This window comes from Apus apus, chromosome 5, assembly GCF_020740795.1.
Source record: "Apus apus isolate bApuApu2 chromosome 5, bApuApu2.pri.cur, whole genome shotgun sequence".
NCBI classification, from domain to species: Eukaryota; Metazoa; Chordata; class Aves; order Apodiformes; family Apodidae; genus Apus; species Apus apus.
This window is the reverse complement of record NC_067286.1, coordinates 43,354,954-43,376,645: the sequence shown is the minus strand read 5'-3', so window position 1 is coordinate 43,376,645 and position 21,692 is coordinate 43,354,954. Positions and strand designations below refer to the sequence as shown.

General features: G+C 43.5%; 2 protein-coding genes across 5 annotated transcripts in view; one reads left to right on the top strand and one right to left on the bottom strand.

The window, feature by feature from the left end:
- The window catches only part of ADCK1 (aarF domain containing kinase 1), an 87,266-nt gene extending 82,222 nt beyond the window's left edge, over positions 1–5,044 (bottom strand). For 2 of the 3 annotated variants that reach the window (XM_051620891.1, XM_051620893.1), the window contains exons 1-2: positions 4,990–5,044; positions 1,621–1,758 (exon numbers count right to left, since the gene is read on the bottom strand). In XM_051620891.1, the coding sequence (XP_051476851.1) occupies positions 1,621–1,746 (126 nt within the window). In that variant the 5' untranslated portion in view covers positions 1,747–1,758; positions 4,990–5,044. Of the gene's footprint in view, positions 1–1,620; positions 1,759–4,796; positions 4,846–4,989 lie in introns of those variants that run through there. The other variant, XM_051620892.1, reaches the window with a different exon arrangement.
- Positions 5,045–13,045: 8,001 nt separating this feature from the next.
- Positions 13,046–21,692, top strand: part of SNW1 (SNW domain containing 1) — a 17,627-nt gene continuing 8,980 nt past the window's right edge. For both annotated transcript variants that reach the window (XM_051620888.1, XM_051620887.1), the window contains exons 1-3: positions 13,046–13,123; positions 14,160–14,313; positions 16,323–16,484. In XM_051620888.1, coding sequence (XP_051476848.1) covers positions 13,110–13,123; positions 14,160–14,313; positions 16,323–16,484 — 330 coding nt within the window. In that variant the 5' untranslated portion in view covers positions 13,046–13,109. The remainder of the gene's footprint in view (positions 13,124–14,159; positions 14,314–16,322; positions 16,485–21,692) is intronic.

Below are 21,692 nucleotides of genomic sequence, written 5' to 3'. Positions count from 1 at the left end.
CTAACTATATGCAGTCCTGTATAGTAAACAGAACAGAGAATTCAAACACACAGAAAAAATGTGTTTGAACAGTATACAGACACACAGGTATAAACATCTGCTGTCATCACCTATGGAGCACTGAACATTGGCAGTATGTTTTTGGAGGTCACTACTTGCAGTTATGGGTGCAGAACCTGCTGATGCATTTAAGAGCAGGGCCAGTGAAGTGTCTTCCAGCCCATGACCTGTGCCTTCCCTGAAAGCAGAGGACATGAAAGTCAGGCATGTCTTTAGATTCACCAGCATCTAGAGCAAAGAAAATCTCCTTTCCCCTATTTCCTATGAATCAGGAAAGTAATCTCACCACCACTCAAAACACCAACTTCACAGTTTCATCACTGCACAGTTCTCATTTTTGTCTTAAAATAGAAGGTAGCCACAAAAAAAACACTGGCTTTCAAGTGAGAAACACTGGTCAAGGAGTCAGAACTCAAGGGCAGATTGGAGAGCCCAAACGGCCTGGAGAGCAGATTCCTCTCCAGCCACAATAAGCTGTGCTCCCTCTCCATGCCTCAGTTGCCTCAGCAGTAGAAGGGAGAGAGCTGCTTCCTGTCACCAGGCAGCCCTGCCTTATGGTCAGGGGCAGAGCACAAAGTTTAGCAGTTATTTAGCACTTATTAGCTAAGAAGGAAAGATTACAATTAGTATTTCTACCCTCACCCTTTCAAAATAAACACTATTTTTTCACAGTAGTTCATGGCGCAGCCTGGACATATAAACAGCACGGCACCTGAGCCAACTGACAGAGCTTTTTTCTTACTGCATCTGCCCTCAGCAGCTGACTCCCTGTAAAACTCATTAATGAAGTGCTTGAAAGTCATAGAATGTACAGACAGACAGCTGCTTACTGAGGGTCTGTAAATGATGGAGATCATGGCCTGAAGTGACAAATGTATAGTGCAAGTGGGGTACTGGGAGACTGATACCCCTTCCAGAGTCTCAGCTTTCCTTGTTCCTGGCTGCTCATGGATTCACCAGTGAATATCCTGAAGGAGAAGGCAGAAACCTATTTGGCTGCCAGCCTCCACTCTCAGGTTTTCTGGAGCAGTGATCAACACAAGGGTGAAACAGCAGACATGCCAGGCAGATGCAATGTTTATTTTATGAATCTGGAAACCAATCCAACCTCAGAAGTACATAATCTCTCATCCTCACTTTAACTTTGCTTTACCCTCAAAACACCTGTTCTCTCCCCAGATCTCTCATACTAAGGGTCACAGGCTAATGGCTACCATAGCATATCAACACAACAACCATGATCCTTGGGGTGGATGACTGACCTTGAAGGGTGGCTGATGAAGATGGGGGCCTCAACTGAGCCCTTGCTCTGAGAGTCCCACCCTATCCAGGGAAGAAGAGACAATGTTCTGCAGCCCAGTATCTCTGTTTATTTCTTCCAAAATGTGCAAATGACAAGTGCTATTTCTTCTACGCTTTCACCTCTTTTCTCCCCAATATGTCAACTTGAAGAGCTTCCTACTGACCTTCTGAGAGGGAATGCAGGAAATTCCAAATTCTTGTGAACTTCAATGCCCTTACCTACCTAGGAATCTTGCACATTACTAGGATGAAACTTACTGTGGCAATGGCTCGGCCCACACGAACAACTCCAAAATCATTGGGATCCACGAACTTGTTGCCATACAAATAGATGCCAGAAGTGGCTGCCACCAATGAGGCAAGTTTCAAGGCCCTTCGTGCCATGACTGATGAACCCTGCCAAGACACAAAACAGCAGCTGTAACATCTGAGGATGTAGTGGTCTGGTGCCTACAGCCCCAAGGGACTTGACAGTTGAAGTTTTAATTGCTCCTTTGCTAATGATGCATTGCTAGCACTGCACCCAGCCAAGAGCTCAAGCAACCACACAGCAACCAAATGCAAGCTCTGACTCCACTGCTATTTCTAACTCAACAGTGTCTACAGGCCACAAACCCAAAATTAACTCACTGTGCTAGACCTTGGGCACCCACAACAAAACATTTTGCTCATGGTGCCAAAGGCAATACACGTAGAAACAAGAGATGGATGGAGATACAGGAGCATGTGCTCACCAAAAGTCAATTCTGAGCACAGCAATAGGCCAGATCTTCACTGGAAATGTTCTTAAGATACCAGAGCACAGGCAGACAGCAAGGGGATTACAGAGGATATAAAGAAACAGGGTTTAGAAAGAGCTCTTGCAATGCCAAGAGCACCCAAAACTTGTTGAAAACTCTGCCAGATTAGCTGTGAAGGTGCCTCAGCTCTGATGAGTGGTGGGAGAAGGGGCAATACCTGGCTGCAGGCTGTGTGCAGCCCCCTGGCCAGTGGCAGACAGGTGCACACAGCACAGGTGCTGTTGAACCCGTTCAGACTGACCAAGTGAGACCTGTTTTCTCATCATCATCACTGTCCTGTTCAAGTGCCAGGCAGGGACTGCAGTGGTAGAATGGACATCTGCAAGAATCCACAGCCTACTGACCCAGCACCAGTAAGACACTTCTCACTCACTTCTTCTCTAGAAGACAAGGTGGGAAATCAGTGCATTTCCCACGCTAAGCACTTTGCAGCATTGCATCCATTGCTTACAGTATATAAAGTAGTAAACATGTAATTCACTGCACATGACATACATGCAATGATTTTTTATATCACATCAGGGGATCTAGACTTGGGAAAAAAAAAAAAAAATCACAAATTGGGTATATCATAGAATCACAGAATCCTAGGGGTTGGAAGGGACCTCAAAAGACCATCTAGTCCAACCCCCCCGCCAGAGCAGGGTCACCTAGAGTACATCACACAGGAAGGCGTCCAGGCGGGTTTTGAATGTCTCCAGTGGAGACTCCACAACCTCCCTGGGCAGCCTGTTCCAGTGCTCTGTCACTCTCACAGTAAAAAAATATTTTCTGATATTCACCTTGAACCTCCTATGCTCCAATTTGTATCCATTACTCCTTGTCCTATCACTGGTCATCACTGAAGAAAGCTTAACTCCATCTTCTTGACACTCACCCCTTACATATTTGCAAACATGGATGAGGTCACCCCTCAGCCTCCTTTTCTCCAAACTAAAGAGACCCAGCTCCCTCAGCCTTTCCTCATAAGGGAGATGTTCCACTCCCTTAATCATCTTAGTAGCTCTGCGCTGGACTCTTTCCAGCAGTTCCCTGTCTTTCCTGAACTGAGGGGCCCAGAACTGGACACAATACTCCAGATGTGGCCTCACCAATGCAGAATAGAGGGGGAAGAGAACCTCTCTTGACTGACTAACCACACCCTTTTCTTTCCTTTCCCTTTGTCTGGTATTAGATAGAAAATACGACTGACTTTTCTTTCTGCTTACACCATGAATGAAGAGGCATAGTTCACCTACTCTGCAAGAGCACCCTTGATGAAGTGCAGGCTTTTACCCTCTGAAGACGGAGTGCACTAGTCCTCCTACTCTAAGGCTTGATTGAGAAATTTTCCTATTTCTTTCTGTGGACCTTTAGTGGGGTCCATCTCGCTTGTGCCTTTTCTCTTGGAAGCCTTGTTGCAAAAAAACACATGCAGTGACACAGGTCAAGCCTTTCAAAAACAGTTCCCAAGAACACAATCAGAGAAATAGGCTAATATAACACAAGAGACCTCTGCACATGAACCTTAGCTAAACCTTATTATTTCCTTTTACTTCCTTACAAGCCCATGGTAACTCTGAGACAGGAAAGCCATGATATATTCTGTCAGTGCCAGTCAGAGCTGCCTACAGCATGCCAACTTCTTCTCCTGATGGAAGGGAGCATATGATAAAACCCAAGAGAAAACAAACCTGGGCCCTTGATTACAGCCAAATTAATATGCACTTCCCACAAAAAAAAGCTGCCCTCCTCCGCCTGCATCTCAGAAATTCTATAAATTCTGGGGCTTCCGGGAGGACTGATCTCCCTTGTACAGAAATGTCTTGTGTCCTCTGTCACCTTCAAAAGACATTTTCTGCAGTGTTTTAATTAAACCATTTCTGCTCTGTACATTTTTGTAAAATTTCATTTATTGGAAAGGTGCAAACAATTACATTTTTTTAACACAGAAAATATGTCTCTCTTTTCATTGTCTTTTTCCTTCACCTTCATTATTACTAGAACGTTTGCTTGAATGCAGGATGGAAGTCCATCTGTTCTTGCATCTTATTTCTACCTGAAGCTATAATCTGCAGCTTGTGACATCACATCTATTGCCATACCCGCCAGCTGCACGTCATGAAGAGAAGATGAGAACTTTAGGTAGCAAATAAACAGGCAGAGCAGCTGAGCTCTTTGGCAAAAAAAAAGTTCCTGCTTTCATGCTGACTGCATTCTACCAATAAAAAGGAAATAAGCAAAACCTCTCCCATATAAGATACAGAAATGGAATTGTCAGAAATCAGTTGTATTTCCAAGTTGTGCATAAGGCGCTGAGGAGCCTTTTCCATGCAAACGAGCCGTTGCGACAGCCCTGGGGACACCCCAAGGGCCCCGGCAGCTGCGAAAGGCGCCCCACGATGTCACTGGCTCAGGCCTGCGCCCGGGCGAGCGGGCTGCCCTGCCCGCGCCCCCTGGGCCGCCCCGCGCCTCCCCGCCTGCCGCCCGGGGGAGCCGGGACGGACCGAGGCCTCCGCCTTCCACCGCGGCTGCCCGGGCGCTGCTTCTCGGGGGGTCCCGAGGCCCCGGGAGCGGCAGCCGGTGACCCCCGCGGGCAGCGAGGACACCGCACCCAGGGCCGCCGCAAAGCCCCAGCCGGGCCGCTTCGCCCACCGAGCCCGCTCCCGCCGCAGCGAGGCCCAGGGTCTCCCCGTGAAGGACACGAGGGGCCGACTCCGACTCCCTCCGTCCCCTTCAGGCGTGCCGTGCCGTGCCCCGCCGTGCCGTGCCGTGCCGTGCCCCGCCGCGCCGTGCCCCGCCGCGCCCCCGCAAGCTCCGCACCGCCCCCGCCGGGAGCGGCACTTACCGCCCCGCCGCCACCTGCACGCGCGCAGCTCAGCCGCCCCCGCCTGCGCGCGGCGCGCTCCTGCCGCGCGGCATGCTGGGAAGTGTAGTCCGCGGGGCCGGGCGGCGGGGCCGGGCGGCCGCGGGCCCAGCAGGCCCGAGGTGCCCGCCGGTGCCCGCGCTGCGGGTGCGCCCGCCCCCGCCTCCGAGTCACGAGCGAGCAGCGCCCCGGGCCAGCGCGCCGCAGGGCAGCGCGGTCTCCGCTGCCTCGGTGGGGCTCCCAGCCCCGCACGGCTGCCCGGAAGAGCCGTTTTCTGCTCTCAAAAAATCTCAGGGCTCGTGATACCTCGGTTGTTGTTCAGCCTGGAGAAGGGAAGGCTCCAGGGAGACCTTACAGCGGCCTTCCAGTGCCTGAAGGGGCTCCAGGAAAGCTGGGGAGGGGCTTTTCACCTGAGAGGGCAGTGATAGCACAAGGGGTAATGGTTTTGAACTGGAAGAGGGGAGACTGAAGTTTCAAGGCCAGGTTGGATGGCACTCTGAGCAGCCTGATCTAGCGGGAGATTGGAACTACGTGATCTTTGAGGTCCCTTCCAACTCAAACCATTCTATGATTCTGTGATTCAATTGGGTCGCCAGTGTTTTCTCACTGCAAGCCCAGTATATACATACGTATGTCAGAAACCATGAGAGAAGGTAGAAATACCCAACTCAGGTGTCAGAACAATAGAGTTGAACGCTTACCCTGCTCCTGTTGAACACACAATGGTGATGTCCATCAGGTGGTCAGACGCTCAAGCAGTGTAAACTGATAGCATAAACTATACAGCTGCAGTTAGCTTTTATCACCTGGTGAAATGCACACATGGCTGCCTTGTATCAACTTTAAGGGTATTTTTCCAAAGGCCAAAGAGATGTGTATCATAAATATCACAGAAACTGCTGTTCTCCATCCAAGAGAATGATCCAGTACAGCAACTGTGTCTGTCAAGAATACAAGAGCTGTTGGAATAAGGAAAATAATTGCAGAATGGAAAGAAAAAGCTTCTGCAGCTAACCTTTAGCTCTTTAATAAAAGAAATTATAATTATAATAAATGTTATTGTATTCAAGGTTCAATACAAAACCCATCTCTTCACCAAAGTCTTTTTGCAATAAAGATTACAATAAAAGAGAGAAAGAGCAAAGCAGAGAATGAAAAAATGTTGCTGAATTGTCATAAATATTGGAAGAGATAAAAAATTCCTTGGACTGAATACCCAGCTTGATAGTCACCCACTTTCCTAAAAGATCCAAAGAATATAGGAAATATTTACTGAGTAGCCCTTTTGTTTCCACCTAGCTTCATTTCACATTTCTTTTCCCTACTTCTCCCCTGCAGCAGACATTAACATAAATGCCTGCACAATGTGGGCTTCCTGCTAAATATTATCCCCAAGAAACAAAGCAGCCACCAATTATGAAGGGCCGAGTTAAGGGTGATTACTCTGCCAGCACACTAAGGATACGGGGCGCACATGGCCAGTTGCTGCATCAGCCACATGACGGCAAAACTGGCTACAATCCCACACATTTTTTTCCCTTCTTGGACAGATGGGAGCTTTTGAACTGATGGGGGGCAGTGAAGCTTCTCAGTTTAGTCTTGGACCATTAGAAATTGTGTAGGAAAGACTGTTTGTTGGAAGGAAGCTTAACAGTTTAAAGGGTGGTGTTAAAAAAGGAAGAAAATAAAGAGTCAAGGAGATGTGTGCATGAGGTACTACTGGGAAAATGAGAAAGAAATGAGTGCAAGCTAACCATGAGGTAACCACTCCGAATCACAAAATAAAATAAGCACAGAAATATGGGAAGCACATCTACTCCTGTATCTACTACAGCCTGTGGACATTTTGCTATAAATTTTTGTGTTTGCAACTTCGCCAGCACCATAGCCATGGTATCAAGCTGATACTGGGTGTCATAGCAGGGTATCCATTTAAAGATACTACACTACTGCATATAAAAATAAAAAATAGAGACTCTAACCTCAGCACAACCACTGATTCCTGATCACAGGTCACTGCTTCTGCACAGAATGCTTAAGACTGCTGCCCAGGCTATCAATCCCCTGCTTCAACTGCTAGATCACATGTGTTGGCAAAGCTCCCAGCAAAGGGAGCAGGTCAGTATCTGATTTTTGTTGACCTCTCCTGGAAAAGCTATGGGAGGTTGCTTCAGATTAATTCTGCTCCTTACAGCTCTCAGTTAAACAGCCTGATGCGGGGTCTGCTGTTGAGAGGAGGAGGGGGAAGAGGCTTTTGTAATATAACAATGCCATGGGCTGATGTGCAGTGGGCAATTATGTAACCAACGCTAAATCTTTCTATAATTAGAACAAGCACCTAGTTAGAGTGATCAAAGCTCTTTTGTGTGAGCCTGCACGGGGTATGCAAGAAAGAGCTTGGCTCAAAAGAAAGATGCTGGCTTGATTTCCCTTTCCCTTTCAATGGGTGAATAAATTAAATCTCAGATTACCCCAAATTGCTGTGAAAGACGAAAAGCAAAAAGTGTTTCCTTTTCATTTTTTGTTGAACACATTTGCATCCCAGGTGGGACTCTCATGAAATGCTGAAACACACCCAAAGACTCAGGCCCCTCTGTCGAAAGCACCAGAGTGGGAGGAGCAGCCAGGCTGCCTGAAGAGATGATAGGTCAGTATCACCTCTTCCTACTTGAAATCATCCTGCCATTCTGTGGATGATCAGCAACAGAAATACTGAGGCAGATCCACCTTCTGCAGCTATAAACCATTCAGTTCTAAAAGTCAGTGTAACAATGTCAATTTACACAAGTTAAAGATCTGGCTAGTAGCATCTCTGCTGCCAGAGATCTGTATTTATGAAAGATTTTCTGATTCTTTTCTGGTTAGTTCAGGTCACCAGAAGAAATGTTACAAATACCTGTGGTAAGGGTTGACAGATGTGCAAATCCGTATGGAAGACAGGAAGCAGAACAACCTACCTGGAGCTAGTTCCAGAAGACAGCTTAACATACTCCACAGGTCCCCTGCTAGGCCAAAGCTACCCATGGTCTTGGTCCAGCTTCAAATGGAGATTGCCAGATTCTGTCTATCAGCAACAGAAAGCTCAGAGCTGACTCTGGGAACCATCCAATTATAGAATAGGATCTTCTTACTCACTATATTGTGCAGAGCCAGTATTTGGATGAGACAGCTCTCAAAAGACATGTGCCCATCACCCCAGGTCTGTCAGAGCCTTTGAGTCAGTAGTGACCAGTGTCTGCATGTGACAACAGAAAGTGATGTGCTGCTTGGAGAGCTGTGCTATAGGTGAGCTGCAAAATCCACTAGTATTTTGTTCCTTCTAGGCCTTTCCTCAGCCTTGCTGCCCAGTATCAGTTTAGGCAATTGCATGCCACCCCCATATCTATCTCTTAAAATTTCTGTTGTCAAAAACATTCCCCTTCACTTTGTTTGCTAAAGCTGTTAGTGGCTGATGGAGACTCCACTTCTTCTTGCAGGTCATTGGGAAGTGTCAGTGGGCCACTATGTCCTGTGTTTAAAAAGCATGTTTATCAGCCAGGAGTGGAATTCTTCCAGAACATTTGCAAAACACCCTGGAGTCTGGAAGGTGGTACAGAAGTACATGAGATTATTTTTGCCTGTCTAAGAAAGTTCACTTTTTTACCAAGTATAAAAACTAATAGAAATTAAACCAGCCTCCCTTTCAGTCATTCCTGGTAATACAGACATGGCTTGAACAATTTAAAGGTTTTTAGAAAAGCACTAATAAACCTTCTGATCTTTTCCCCCCAGCTATAATTATTCCTTCTGAATGCTGCCTGTAACCTCTAAGGGAATGTGAAATGCAGGGGTTGTTGATGTGGCTGAACTTTTCCATCTAGGTAAATCTCTTCTTTTTCACTGTTTAGCATCTTACCTGGGGCATAATTTATCCCTTGAGTTAAGAAATGTAATTTATTTTGAAGATTTTTATCCCACAATGTGCAGTGACTGTTAGGCATACAGATATCTCGTATTAACAATAGCTTATTCTATTACTTTGTATTGTCATCTTCATTTGTTACAAGGTATTTCATGAACCATTTAATTCTGCATTTGCAAATGTGAAAAGTGCTGAAGTAGATTAAAAAGTTGCAGAGGATTTAAAAGCCTAAATCTAGCCCAAAAGACTCCTTGCAATGCATCAGAAATATGTTCTCAAAACCAGCTGTGGTATTTGCAGCAAACTAAAAATTGCTGGCAGCTATGCCAAGGATTAACTCCTCTGCAAAGCCTGAACTCCGTACTCACTAGAGGATCATTTTGGTGTACTGTGAAAAGTGATGTATGTGGAGACCTGACAGCATCGCTGTCCAGAATTGTTATGCAAAATAATACCATGGTAAAAATAAAAATGAACTCACCCTTCTTTCTTAGAGACAGATTATATTTGGAGAAAATGTATTTAATGATATTAGAACTATTCCTTGCCCAATGATTACTCTTATCAAAGCTCTGCTGCAGCTGCCATCTTTGAACCATTACCAGGTCTGGTTCAGCAAAAAGTTCAGATCTAGGAGATACATGAAGAAGCACAGAGATGAGCAATTTGCAGAGCCAGAAGAGAATATTAACTTTTCGTGTCTGGTGTTCTATGTATTGTGGGACATCAGGTGTCACTTACCTATTCCTGTATGGGCCCTGTTTGCTCAGGCTTGTAGTAATGGAAGTGTCTCTTCCCAAGAGACTTCAGCTTTGGTTAGAAGGTAACAAGGGATGGAAAAGTGAGCACTCCCCAGAGCCTTCCAAAGGTTAATCACTCTTGTTAAATATTTGTGCCTAATTTCTCATGTGAATTTCTTATTTTCCACTTCCACTCACTGGGTCTTGTCTTGCCTCCTTCTATAAGATTGAAGAGTACTTCCAGATCTTGCATTTCTAACTTGTACAGGTACACGCACACGGGGATCAAATTTCTTCTCAGTATTTTTATAACGAGAAAAACATGTTTTAATGTTTTAATCTGCACACTCATATAATTTGTCCTTGTGATGTAATTTACAATAAGTACATATAAATGGAGTTTACCTCATTCTAATCTGGCAATGTAACACCTCTTAAAAGTTGACCACAAAACAAGTTTACTTGTTTCCCCTATACTTCCAATTACCACTAGCTTTATATTATCTTTGTAGTTTTCTAACCCTCTGCAATCTTCCCATATTGTTTTAAAAACTCGAACACCAGGACAACAGAGTCCCTCTGCAGTTCACCATGTCCCTACTTCCACATCCACGGGCTGCATGAGGCTTTCTGTTACTTCATAGCACAAGAGATTAATGCTAAACTGCTTCTTCACCATTGCAGCATACATCTTCAGGTGTTGCACAGTGATAATTCTTTAATCAAACATCATGAGGAACAGCAGACAGAAGTAATGGGAGTTGAACCACATCAAGTTCAAGGACCACTATGTGAAAAATACCTCTTCAGTCTGGTGGCGAACCGAACAAAAAAACGAAGTTGTATTCTCATTTCAAGAAGGAAATTGGGGGGAAAAGCCCCACAAACAAACCAAAACACATTTCTACATGGAAAAAAAAAATATGCATTTGTTTAGAAATAAAACACATTCTGGTTTAAAGAAAAAAAGTAAGGACATTCAGCCTCTACTCAGCCAACAAACACTGCCTTACACCAACATTTGAATGGTTCATTTTGAAAATGTTGAAAAAGATTTAAACTTTCCAAACTTCCTACAGTTCTTTAGTTCAGAACTTTTTTTTTTAATCTGAGTAAATATTTTTTACCAGTTCAACCATGTATATATAAGCATTTTCTAGGTTTGATACATGACAGGTAATGCAGGGCAGGGACAAGAAGTTTTTCATAGCTGGATTAGCAGCACATCCGTAAAAGACTGTGACATGTTTAAAGAGCCATATGGTTTTGAATAAGTTTATATGGCCCCTTTGCACCATGTGGTCCCCTCTATACAGTGCTAAGTGCCTTATATATTCACAAAATGAATATAAGGCAATAAAGCAGCATAGCAAAGAGAAAAGGAGAAACTTAGAAGTAGGAGAGGGCCAAGAGGGCCGGCCAGTGGAATCCTGGGTTGCATAAGAAAGAGTGTAGCCAGTAGGTCTCCTTCTTCTCCCCCTCTACTCTGCCCTGGTGAGGCCACATCTGGAATACTGCATCCAGTTCTGGGCTCCCCTGTTCAAGAGACATGGGGAACTACTAGAGAGAGTCCAGAGGAGGGCAACGAAGATGGCTGGGGGATTGGAGCATCTCCCTTACGAGGAAAGGCTGAGAGAGCTGGGACTCTTTAGCCTAGAGAAGAGAAAGCTGAGGGGAGCCCTTATTAATGCCTTTAAGTATCTAAAGGGTGGGTGCAAGGAGGATGGAGCCAGACTGCTCAGTAGTTCCCAGTGACAGGATGAGGGCCAATGGGCACAAACTGGAACATAGGAAGTTCCATTTAAATATGAGGAAAAACTTCTTTAGTGAGGGTGACAGGGCTTCTGTATCAGGAGACAATATTGTCAGATGTGACACCAGCCATTCTGTTGCTAGATGACTGACAGAAACAGGCAGGAGAGATGACAGGTTAGTTTTGCTCAGAAAAATTACTGATAAATAATATATGTCAAAGTCTTGATTCCTTAGCTATGCCTAAAGTGCTCATAAGGGGCCAGCTGTCGCTGAGAGAAGGGGAAGTATCTGTCATTCACCAAGGTGATGACAGAACTGCTGGCACCACAACACAAATTCAAAGTCTCCACTGGAGACAAGAGTTTTGGCATAGGACTGCAAGAGGCTTGTCCTTACCTTTCTCCAAATCTCCCCCATCCTAAAGATTGTAGCAGACAAATTTACTTTGCAGGACTAGGCTGCCCTGCACATTAGAATATGAGAAAACAGACAAAAATTACTAGAAGACAGCAAGACAGTAATTTGGTCTGTGTTATAGTCTTCCTGCCTCTCATGGTATAATTTTATTTCTAATTTATAATGATTTCTTAACAATTTTATGCTTTTCTTCTCTAAGCAGCTTGTTTCTCCTCTAGATGAACTATGCATAGCACAATGAGACTCTTCTCCCTTTGATTCACTAGATGCTAACATAACAAAAGCAGTTACTAACAACTAAATTTGTATATATATATGGCATCATATTCTGCCACTTTAAGACAAATAGCAAATTACCCATGCACATTCCCTCTACTTCCCATCTACTGTAATTCCTTGGGAAGTATTTTTCCCTAGCCCCCATTTTAACTACAAAGAGTGCATGTCTTGGCTTGATTTATAAAATAATCTTGTGTCATGTATGGATGCCCATTAAGCAGAGACAGTACAAAGACTAGCATTTATTACAGAAATGTTTATTTTAAATCAATGTATAGTTACACCAGGTCCAACCTTTCTTCTTCCATATCATGTTCCAATTCAATTATATGAAAGTAGCAGATAGCAGAAGAACAAATTTGCTTGTTCATTTGCTCTGTATTTTCTGCAGTTCACTTCAACACCTTCAGGTGGATGAACCGTAGTTACTGAACTTGTTGGAACCTACCTGAATAGACAGGGTGTCTGAAAAAAAAAAGGGGGGGGGGGCTGTGGGGGTGGGGAGGGGACACACATTGTCTAGGGTTTCCCCCTTTTTCTTCCCCGCGTGCCCCAGGGATCTGCACTGCTCCTCCTGGTCCGGGGCAGCCGTGCTGGGACGGCGCCTCTTCCAGCGGCTCCAGCTCCTCTGCCCCCGCGTGCCGAGGCCTAGGACGCCCGGGAACGGAGACACCGCGCATGCCGCCCGGGAGCCCCGCCAGCCTGTGGCCAGCCTGTGGCCAGCCGGCGGCAGAGCGGGCAGCCGCGACTCGCAGCGGCCTTGAGGCCGCGGCCCTCCTGCCCAGCCCTGCGTGCCCCGAGCCGGGCGGGCCCCTCGGCCGCCGCCATCTCCCCTCGGCCGCCGCCACCTTCCCCCGGCCTCCCAGGCGCCTCGCGGCGTCTGCGCATGCGCGGCGTGAAGTCCCCGCGGCCCCCCCCGCTCGGTGCAGATGCGCGGTGCGGGGCGTGCGCATGCGCAGCGGGTGTCCCTGCCGCGGCCTGGCTGCGCGGAGCTCGGCGGAGGCGGCGGGATGGCGCTCACCAGGTACCGGCCGCTCCCGTCCGGCCCGCCTCGGGCGGCTCGCTCTGCCCGCCCTGCTTGCGGCTTCCTGGCCGCTGTAAAAGGCCCCGGCCGTCGAGAGAGGCCGCGCTTGGGGAGTGCGCGGCAGAGTCGCGGCCCCTCCCGGGCGGCGGGCCTTCGGGCGGTGGGGAGGCCGGCCCGCCGTCGTGGGCCGAGCGGGGCCGGGCCGGGCCGGGGAAGCAGCCCTGCGTTGTCTTGTCCTGGCTGGACAGGGTGTTCCGCTCTGTCGCTGGTTCAGGCTTTGCCTCCTTCGCGTCTGTTCGTGCTGGAGGAGTTCTTCCCCCTCGGCTGGAGGTGATGGGATTCGTAGGGGTTTTGTCGAGGTTACAGTCCTGTGGGTAAAGGCGAGAGTTCTTTGTTCCAAGCTCCTGCGTCTGTCGTGAGGCTCAGGAGCGCAGCTTCAGTGGCTGCTCTGGAAAGCCGACTGTCTCGAGGTGGACTCTTCCTTAATAAACACATAAAATGGTTCTGTAGCCTAGATGAGCTGAAAAATGGGAAGTCAAGGCACCGGGGTGCCACTTCTTGGCTTTATCCGGGAGGTATCTGGCATTAAGGTGGGAGGTTGTTGACATGTCTTTGTGGGTGTTTGTCTTGAGAGAAAGGAAGGGGTAGGCACTGGGACTAGAGGTATATTTTGGGGTTTTTGCTCCTTAGTGATGGAAAGCATATACAGTGGTTTGTGCCGTTCCTGTTGGAGAATGGGCATTGTCACTGTTTTCAAACAATGTGAACGGGGATGACTTTAGCACCAGTTTTTATAGGTATTGTCCAGAATGCTGAGAGAACACACGTTGCTTTTGCCCCTAAAATCCCAGAAGTTCTTGCCCTCAGGTTTATGAATGCAATACTCAAGTTTCAGAAATTGTTTCTTAATCTGTATAGAGTGATGGTAAAGTAGTAATTTAGTAGTAGACTCAAGCGTAATCAAGTTTTACTGAGTGAAATCAGAATTAACTTTTTTATGTCTTTCTCTTTTTGCTGGCTATCTCTGGATGTGCAGTTTTTTACCAGCTCCAACCCAGCTGTCTCAAGACCAGCTGGAACTAGAAGAAAGAGCAAGAGCTCAAAGATCTAGGCAGACTGCTCTGGTCTCCTCTCGAAGGGAACCTCCCCCATACGGTTACCGTAAAGGATGGATACCACGGGCGCTAGAGGTAGGTATTTAAATTCACTCTGTTGTAGTGTGTCTGCTAATAGAGAGGGAAAAAAAAGTCTATTTTCTGTAGTAGAAATAAACTGAGCATCTTGAATGTAGCTCAAAATTATGTAAAGCCTTACCACAGGCAGCATTTCCATCCAGACTGCTCACTATATTCTTGGTTTGGGAAAAGTTTTTTCGAGTTCACCAGACTGCTTAAAACATTTGGTGGTAAACAGGCTGTTAAAAGGATTGTTCCCTCACAGTCTTTGAATGTAAGGATTCTCAGAGAAAGACAGCTGCATTGTTGCTCTGCAATTGTTAAATACACATTCCATAGTATAGCTGGAATAAGTGAATATGTGTATATCAGGAAAGAGAACATTGATGTATGTGCTGTTCTGAGTCTAACAACAGCTGTTGAGGGAGAAAATTGTTAGAGTTGGAAGGAAACTTAAAAATTTGTCATTGCTTAAGTATGTTACTGGCAAAAGAGTTTTGCACAATGTGTGTACTTAGCAGTAGCCTTTGCTGATTCGGCATAATTTCAACTGAAAATGTTAAAAGGGAGAAGGAAAACACAAGTGTGTAGCTCTGACTACAAAACTGGTATGTTCGTTATACCCAGTGTAGAGTTCCCTCCTTACACTGTTGATTATTGAAGTTAGTATTTTAGTGCTTGTTCTTTCTAAATGTTAGTAAAAGAACTTAAGTCAGGTAACAAAAGTTTTCAAAGACTGTACAGCATCACTGTGCCACACCTATCAAGAGGACTGTTATGGACACCTTTCTGCCCCATAAACAAATGCAAATTCTTCAAAAGTGGTAAATGTTTCCAAAGCATAGCCTTTGCCCAGTGATTCTGGAATGCCATTGTTGGAAAAAACAAAACGTGTTTGTAATAAATCAAGAGATGTAGAAAGAAAAATTTGAGAAATTACTGACTTTTTTTCTGGATAGTACTTTAACATTGATTCCATAAGAAATTGTTTAATGTGGGACATCCAGTGGAAGATTTTAAATAGGTGAAGCTGTATTTCAGTGAGCACTTAAAGACTGCATAAGCACCACCTTCTTTGGAAGGAAGTGTTCTGCTCATTCATTCCAGCTTCAGTCCATACTCTCTGTTGCAGTGGTGTTAACTCTTTGGTCACATGGAGGGAGCTCAGTCTACACAAGACACCCATTCTCCTTTGATCTGGTTTGTTACCACACCCCATGTAAGCAGTGCCATTGCAACAGAGGGGGGAGGAGAGATGCTCAGCCTGCTTTTAGCAAATGCTTCCTCTGAAGAATTGCATTGGAAACTGGCCTGAATTTGTTTTATGAATAGTACCAATTCTGTGTGCATCTGCAGTGTTACTGCAGATGGTCTCCTTTAAGAGGTCTTTTGATTATCTGTTTATTAAATGCTTTTACAGGAACACTGAATGAGAGAGGAAGTAAACTTTAAGCATATTGGGCTGTTGGGTGCTGGTCTAGTTTTCAGTGTATTCCCATGACAAAGTAAGGAAACAGGATAGCTTGGCAGTTGTACTATTGTAAAGCTATGAGCTGTAGGCTCTGAAAGGAAGGGAAAGCTTTTTTTTATTCTTCCACTAGAACCACTAGAAATTTTAATTAAAAATCTTGCTCCTGTAATTTTAATATTTCCACAGTTGCTGTATTGCAGAAGGTAAATTTTTCAAGTTTTAGTTAATAAATCACATGTGAATTAAATACCTAGTCATGTATAGTCTGTAGCATAGTAGTGCCTGTGCGTTCTGGTCAGTATCTGGACTCTTGGTCTGTGCAGGGTAAAATAATTGCAAGATGTCTGTGCATTTCAATGTCCTTTCTTTTAACAAGTGTTAAGTTCTGTAGTCCATTGCCCTTGGACCAGCTAAAATAATAAAGTTACTAGAGCATTCTGGCTATGTTTCATTTTGTTAAAATCAATCCACTCTTTCATTCTGTTTCCCACCCATGCAAATGTCATACCATGTTTCTGTCTTTCGGTCATTCACTATTTTTTCTTTTGTGTAGGATTTTGGAGATGGGGGTGCATTCCCAGAAATTCATGTGGCCCAGTATCCATTGGATATGGGCAGAAAGAAGAAAATGTCCAATGCTCTGGCTGTTCAGGTGGATGCAGAAGGAAAAATAAAATACGATGCAATTGCTCGACAAGGACAATCAAAGGACAAGGTAATATTTCTTCAGGCATGTAGACTGTCACGCATACCTCAAAAAGCTGTATGTACACATTGCATGTACTTACACACATTTGTCTGGCACTACCCTAGTGGATTGTGTCCTGTTTCTTAAAGTTTAAGAACTGAAATAATATCAAACAGACATGGGTGCTTTGACTGGGTACATAGTGTGATCTCCTCTGTTATGTAATTAAAAGGTAAGGCAAAAATGGTGAGAGTCTCTATACAAACTTACATGGTGGCTTAGCAGCTTTCATGAGAGAACTTTCCAGTGAGGGCAAGACAGTGAATCCAGGCTGCACCACAGGCAGCCTCGTTCCAGTGTGGGGAGAGAGGGGACAAGAAAAAGTCAGAAAACACAGTTTGGCTTTCAGAATACTACACCTTGTGTCTTACTAATGTAACATTTCATGCTTCTGGCTGTTTTCAGTATTCTTGGGTGTTCTATTTATATTTATTTTTTTATTTTATTTGCCACAGAAAGCATTGCCAGTGGTTGTAGCCCAAAATGTTTGTGCTAAGTTCAGTGATGGAAAGATTATCGTTGACTTTAATGGGAACCAGCTTCAGTTTCCTGTAGGCAGAGACCTTTTAAAAAACAAAGAGATGACACTTTTATCTTGAAGACCTAAGTAGTATTGAGAAGACCAGGTACTTGGGTCTCCTAAGTCCACTTAGAGGAGTATTTACATCTGCTTTTTCAAGTGTAAGAAAGTGGGCTACATTAAAACTTTAATTCTTCAGCAGGTGTTGGGGGCCTGAAAAACTGCTGAGGCATGTTCAAGTGTATGGCTAGCTGCTAGTTATAGCAAGCATCTCCTGTAAAGAATAGGGTAACCCAAAGAAAATCTAAAAGGAGGGTTAACTACAAAGGGTGTTTTAGTTAATAGATATGAATAGTTGTTTTCAGAAAAATTTGACTTCTCCTTTAATTTAGGATGCCTTGACAAGCTTAGGGATATGTCATATGCTCCATGTCTTAGTGCAAATGAGGGGAAAACCTGTTGAAACAGGAAAACAGTAAGTGAACTTTACCTCTCAAACAAAAAAATAGGGTGAGCATTCTAAGAATATCAGGGATTTTTTGTTTGTTTGTTGTTTTTTTTTAAATTTAACTGATGTTTTTTTAAATTGATCCTACAGTTGCCAAAGTGACAAAAATGAAATGCCAATAGGATTTTATGTTCAACTAATACTCTCTTGAGTGTTGAAAAAGTGTCGTCTCTTGAATATTTTCATCCTGTGCATCATAAGTTACCGCAGTACCTTTGGAAAAAATGAATTCAAATCAGACTCCGTGCTGTCATGTGGCAGAAAGTAGCCAGGCTAAACAGAAGCAACAGTAGTGGCAATATTTTTATTGAGGACACCTTTACTGGGGTTCCCTCAGACTTTATGTAGTGTCTTGAATTATTTGTCATAAGGAAGGTGCTGAAATATTAATTACATGTAAAGAACTTTGTGACTGAATATTTAATACTTGGTACTAAGTAATCCTAAATAGAAATTTAACTTATTTGAAAGGGTAAGAAAATTTGAGCAGATAAATAGACAATAATTAATAATTGTACTCATTTTGGGGAAGCTGCAGAGCAAATAATTTTAAAAAATAGCTTTAGAATTTGTTAAATATATCTTTACCTATCTGCAGGATCAGATTTAATTTTCATGTAGTAGAACTGTTCAGATAGAGATTTAAGTATATTTGAAAAAGAATGGGAAGTTTTAGTAGGCCTTAAGGAAAAGTGACTAATCTTTCACTGTGTCTTATTTGGTTCAGAGTTAGGAAAATACTGGGACCAGGTAAAGTTAAGCTGTTAAGGTTTGTCGTATTTGATAAAGATCTGTACCAGCATTCATTAACTTTCCATATGGCACTTATAAACAAGCCCTAGTATTCTCATTTTGTGGCTATACCTACCAGGACGGGAGGAATGAATGGCTTTTCAGAAACTGGATTCTGTAGAACTGGAATTGGCGTTTCCTACCCTGAAGTTCTGCCTTTTGGGTCAGCTCAGTTCTGATTGCATCCAGCTGGATGTAAATGCTGAGGCTAAAAATTGTGGTGTTGTTCAAGGGGCAGGTAACACTGAGGGGAAAAAATAGATATTTGAAACAATGTCACTACTATTGCTTGATTTATTCTGTGGGACAGAGAAGGTATTGGCAGAGATGTCATGGGGAGCAGTTCTTCAGTCATCTGTGTGGAGCTGAATAATGTGGAATTTTTCTGTAAGAGGGAACTTCTGATAGTGCACTGTCATTAGGATTGTGTACAGAAGTTTCATCATCCTGAGAGATGCAGTCATAATTCAAATTCCCTTCAATCTTAATACTTTGAGCTAAGAGAAACAGATACTTAGCAACCTGCCAGAAATGAGATGGAGTTTCTGATCCTATTCTGTGAGCTACGTGTTTGATCTGAGTTAAGAAGCAAATTTTGCTTTTGCTACAGCTTATGGATTTTTTTGAAATTGAATTTAATGTTTTACCTTCTTCTAGAGGCAGCAGTTCGATCACCAGGACCTTATATCTAGATGGTTTGTCAGCAGTTCCAACATTGCAGTAGTTCATCTCTCTTGCATCTGTTCTCTTACATGCTTAAAAAATAGTTATTTCAGAGAATTTTCCTTGAAAAATGCTAACATAAATTGAGATACTCTGACAAGCCTCCTGTTCGGGGCTGGCAGAAAGTTTGCTAGACATGAAATGCTGGATAATATTGACAGACTTAGATGCAGGACCTTATGGATCTGAGAATGGAATTCCATCTGGTTGTCCAGATAAAGGATTCTGACCATTAGGTGTGTGGTTAGCTCTTCTGCTGCTATATAGTCTTCCAATACTTTCTCTACTCGCTTGACAAAAAGCCAAGCATAAAATGATGCATCAATAATTGATATATTTTGGTGAGACTGATGTTCTCTTCCCTTGTTAGGAAAATAAGGAATACAGTTGTCTCCTGTGTTATTATTAAAACAGAAGAAAGAGTAAAATCATGCATTATTTTTTTCTGGCGAGGATTATTTTTCTGTGCAGGAGTTGGATTTCTTCTTGGTGGCTTAGATATTAAAGGAGAAAAAAAGAATGACAGATCTTACCTACAGCTTTTTCTCAAGGTTGTGAATTCAGCTGAAACATTCACAAGAGACAGTATTTCCATTGTTGAAGGAACTCCTGTCACAGCCATGGAACAGGTCAAGAGAACATGAATATAACTAAAATAATCAGAAGTGTTCTTTACCCATAATGTATTAGGCTTTGTGGTAGAGCTTGGTTTGAGAGCTTATTGCCATTTTTTTTCTCTGCTCTGTGTGCCAGGCTTACAACCAGGTAATTGTAGCGGCTTCTAAAATGTTACATGCTTCATATGAAGTGAAACCATTTTTTGACAAGGAAGGAATTAATTCTGCAGTGCTTGATGGTAGCTTCCAGATTTACACATAGGATTGATGAGCACTGAACAGGGCTGCTCTGAATATATAGAATCAAGTGTGTGTAGGGGAGGGATTTGTGTGTTAAAAAATGGAGCACCTCTCCTATGAAGACAGGCTGAGAGAGTTGGGGTTGTTCAGCCTGGAGAAGAGAAGTCTCCAGAAGACCTTATAGCTGCCTTCCAGTACCTGAAGGGGCCTGCAGGAAAGATGGGAGGGACTTTTTACAAGGACATGTAGGGATAGGACAACGGGGTAATGGCTTTAAACTGGAAGAGGGCAGATTTAAAGTAGACATTAGGAAGAAATTCTTCACTGTGAGGGTGGTGAGATGCTAGAACAGATTGCCTAGGCAAGTTTTGGAAGCCCCCTCCCTGCAAGTGTTCAAGACCAGGTTGGATGGGGCTCTGAGCAACCTGGTCTAGTGGGAGGTGTCCCTGCCCAAGCAGGTTGGAACTAGATGATCTTTAAGGTCCCTTCCAACCTAGACCATTCTATGAAAATAAGAGATTTCTATCAAGATACTTCAAACTGTGAGATGTCCTGTGAAACTCTGAATGTGATTAATCTCTAAGTCCTACTGTGAGCTAGAGTATCTTACATAACTATTTAGGAAAGATTGTTCTTTTTCAGATGGCCGTGGCATGAAGGTTTTTAATAGCTGCTTGTTAAGTCTGCCCCAGCCATAGAGGGAATCATTTAGTTGTACCAGAAATTGAGCATTTAATTTCTGGTTAAAAGGAGATTCTGCTTTTCAATAGCAATCAAAATTAAATATCTCAAACACAGGCTGGTGATTCTCTTTAAGGTTTGTAGATGAAAAATGGTAGTGCATGAGGTTACTACAACGTCAAACAATCCAAGTTTCCCCTTTAGCTTAGATTAGTAAAATGCCTCAACATTACTGTTAAAATAAGGTGAATCTCTAGAAAAATAACACAGTGCAACATCTTTGTCTGCGTGTCTATATCACCATAAAAAATGGACTCCAATTAGAACATGCAAGTGTATCAAGTTTTTGGTGGAGACAGAATTTTTTGTATTTTCAGGCTTGTATATATTATGGATTTATTTCTCATTGATGCAGCTTGCCATTTGTTTGCAGTACTTTAGGGTTTGAATAGTTTCTGGAGCTCGTTTGTACCTCATTGTGCTGTAGTTTTTAGAGCACCTCTTAGACTAGTATCTTTGTCTTGTGGGATACTCTGAACTCTTTCAGCATACTTTGTTCGTTGTGCTGCAGCAAGACACTTGGACTTAGAGTTAATTACCTCAGAGTAACACTGCTCTTCAGATGTCCTTCATTCAGTATCTGAAGCTGGGATATTACTGATAGTATTGCAGTGGATTACAATTTTAGGAGTGAAGGCTGAGAAGCAGTAAATGGCTCTTTTGTGACAAATTAATGCTGAGGTTAAAGGTCATTTTCATAGTTGGACGTGCACTTTGTAATGAACTTGAAATAACAGTTGTAATGACTTTGAACAAAGACTTTCTGATGTTATTTTGTTGGATAAATGTGAAGAATTAATGTAATACAATGGATTTTTCCCTGTAGCTATCTAATATATTTGATATAGGGGCTTAAAACTAGTGACAGTTAAGCTGTATGTTGTATGAAGTCTGAAGTCTCAGGAACAGACTTCTCAAGTATTTAGTTTTTCAAGGAACTATTAAATATTATTAAGTTCTAAAAAAATTCTAGATGTTGAAAGACTTGTATCAAATTCTTAAGTAATCCTAGAAGTACAAATGTGGAATTTTTT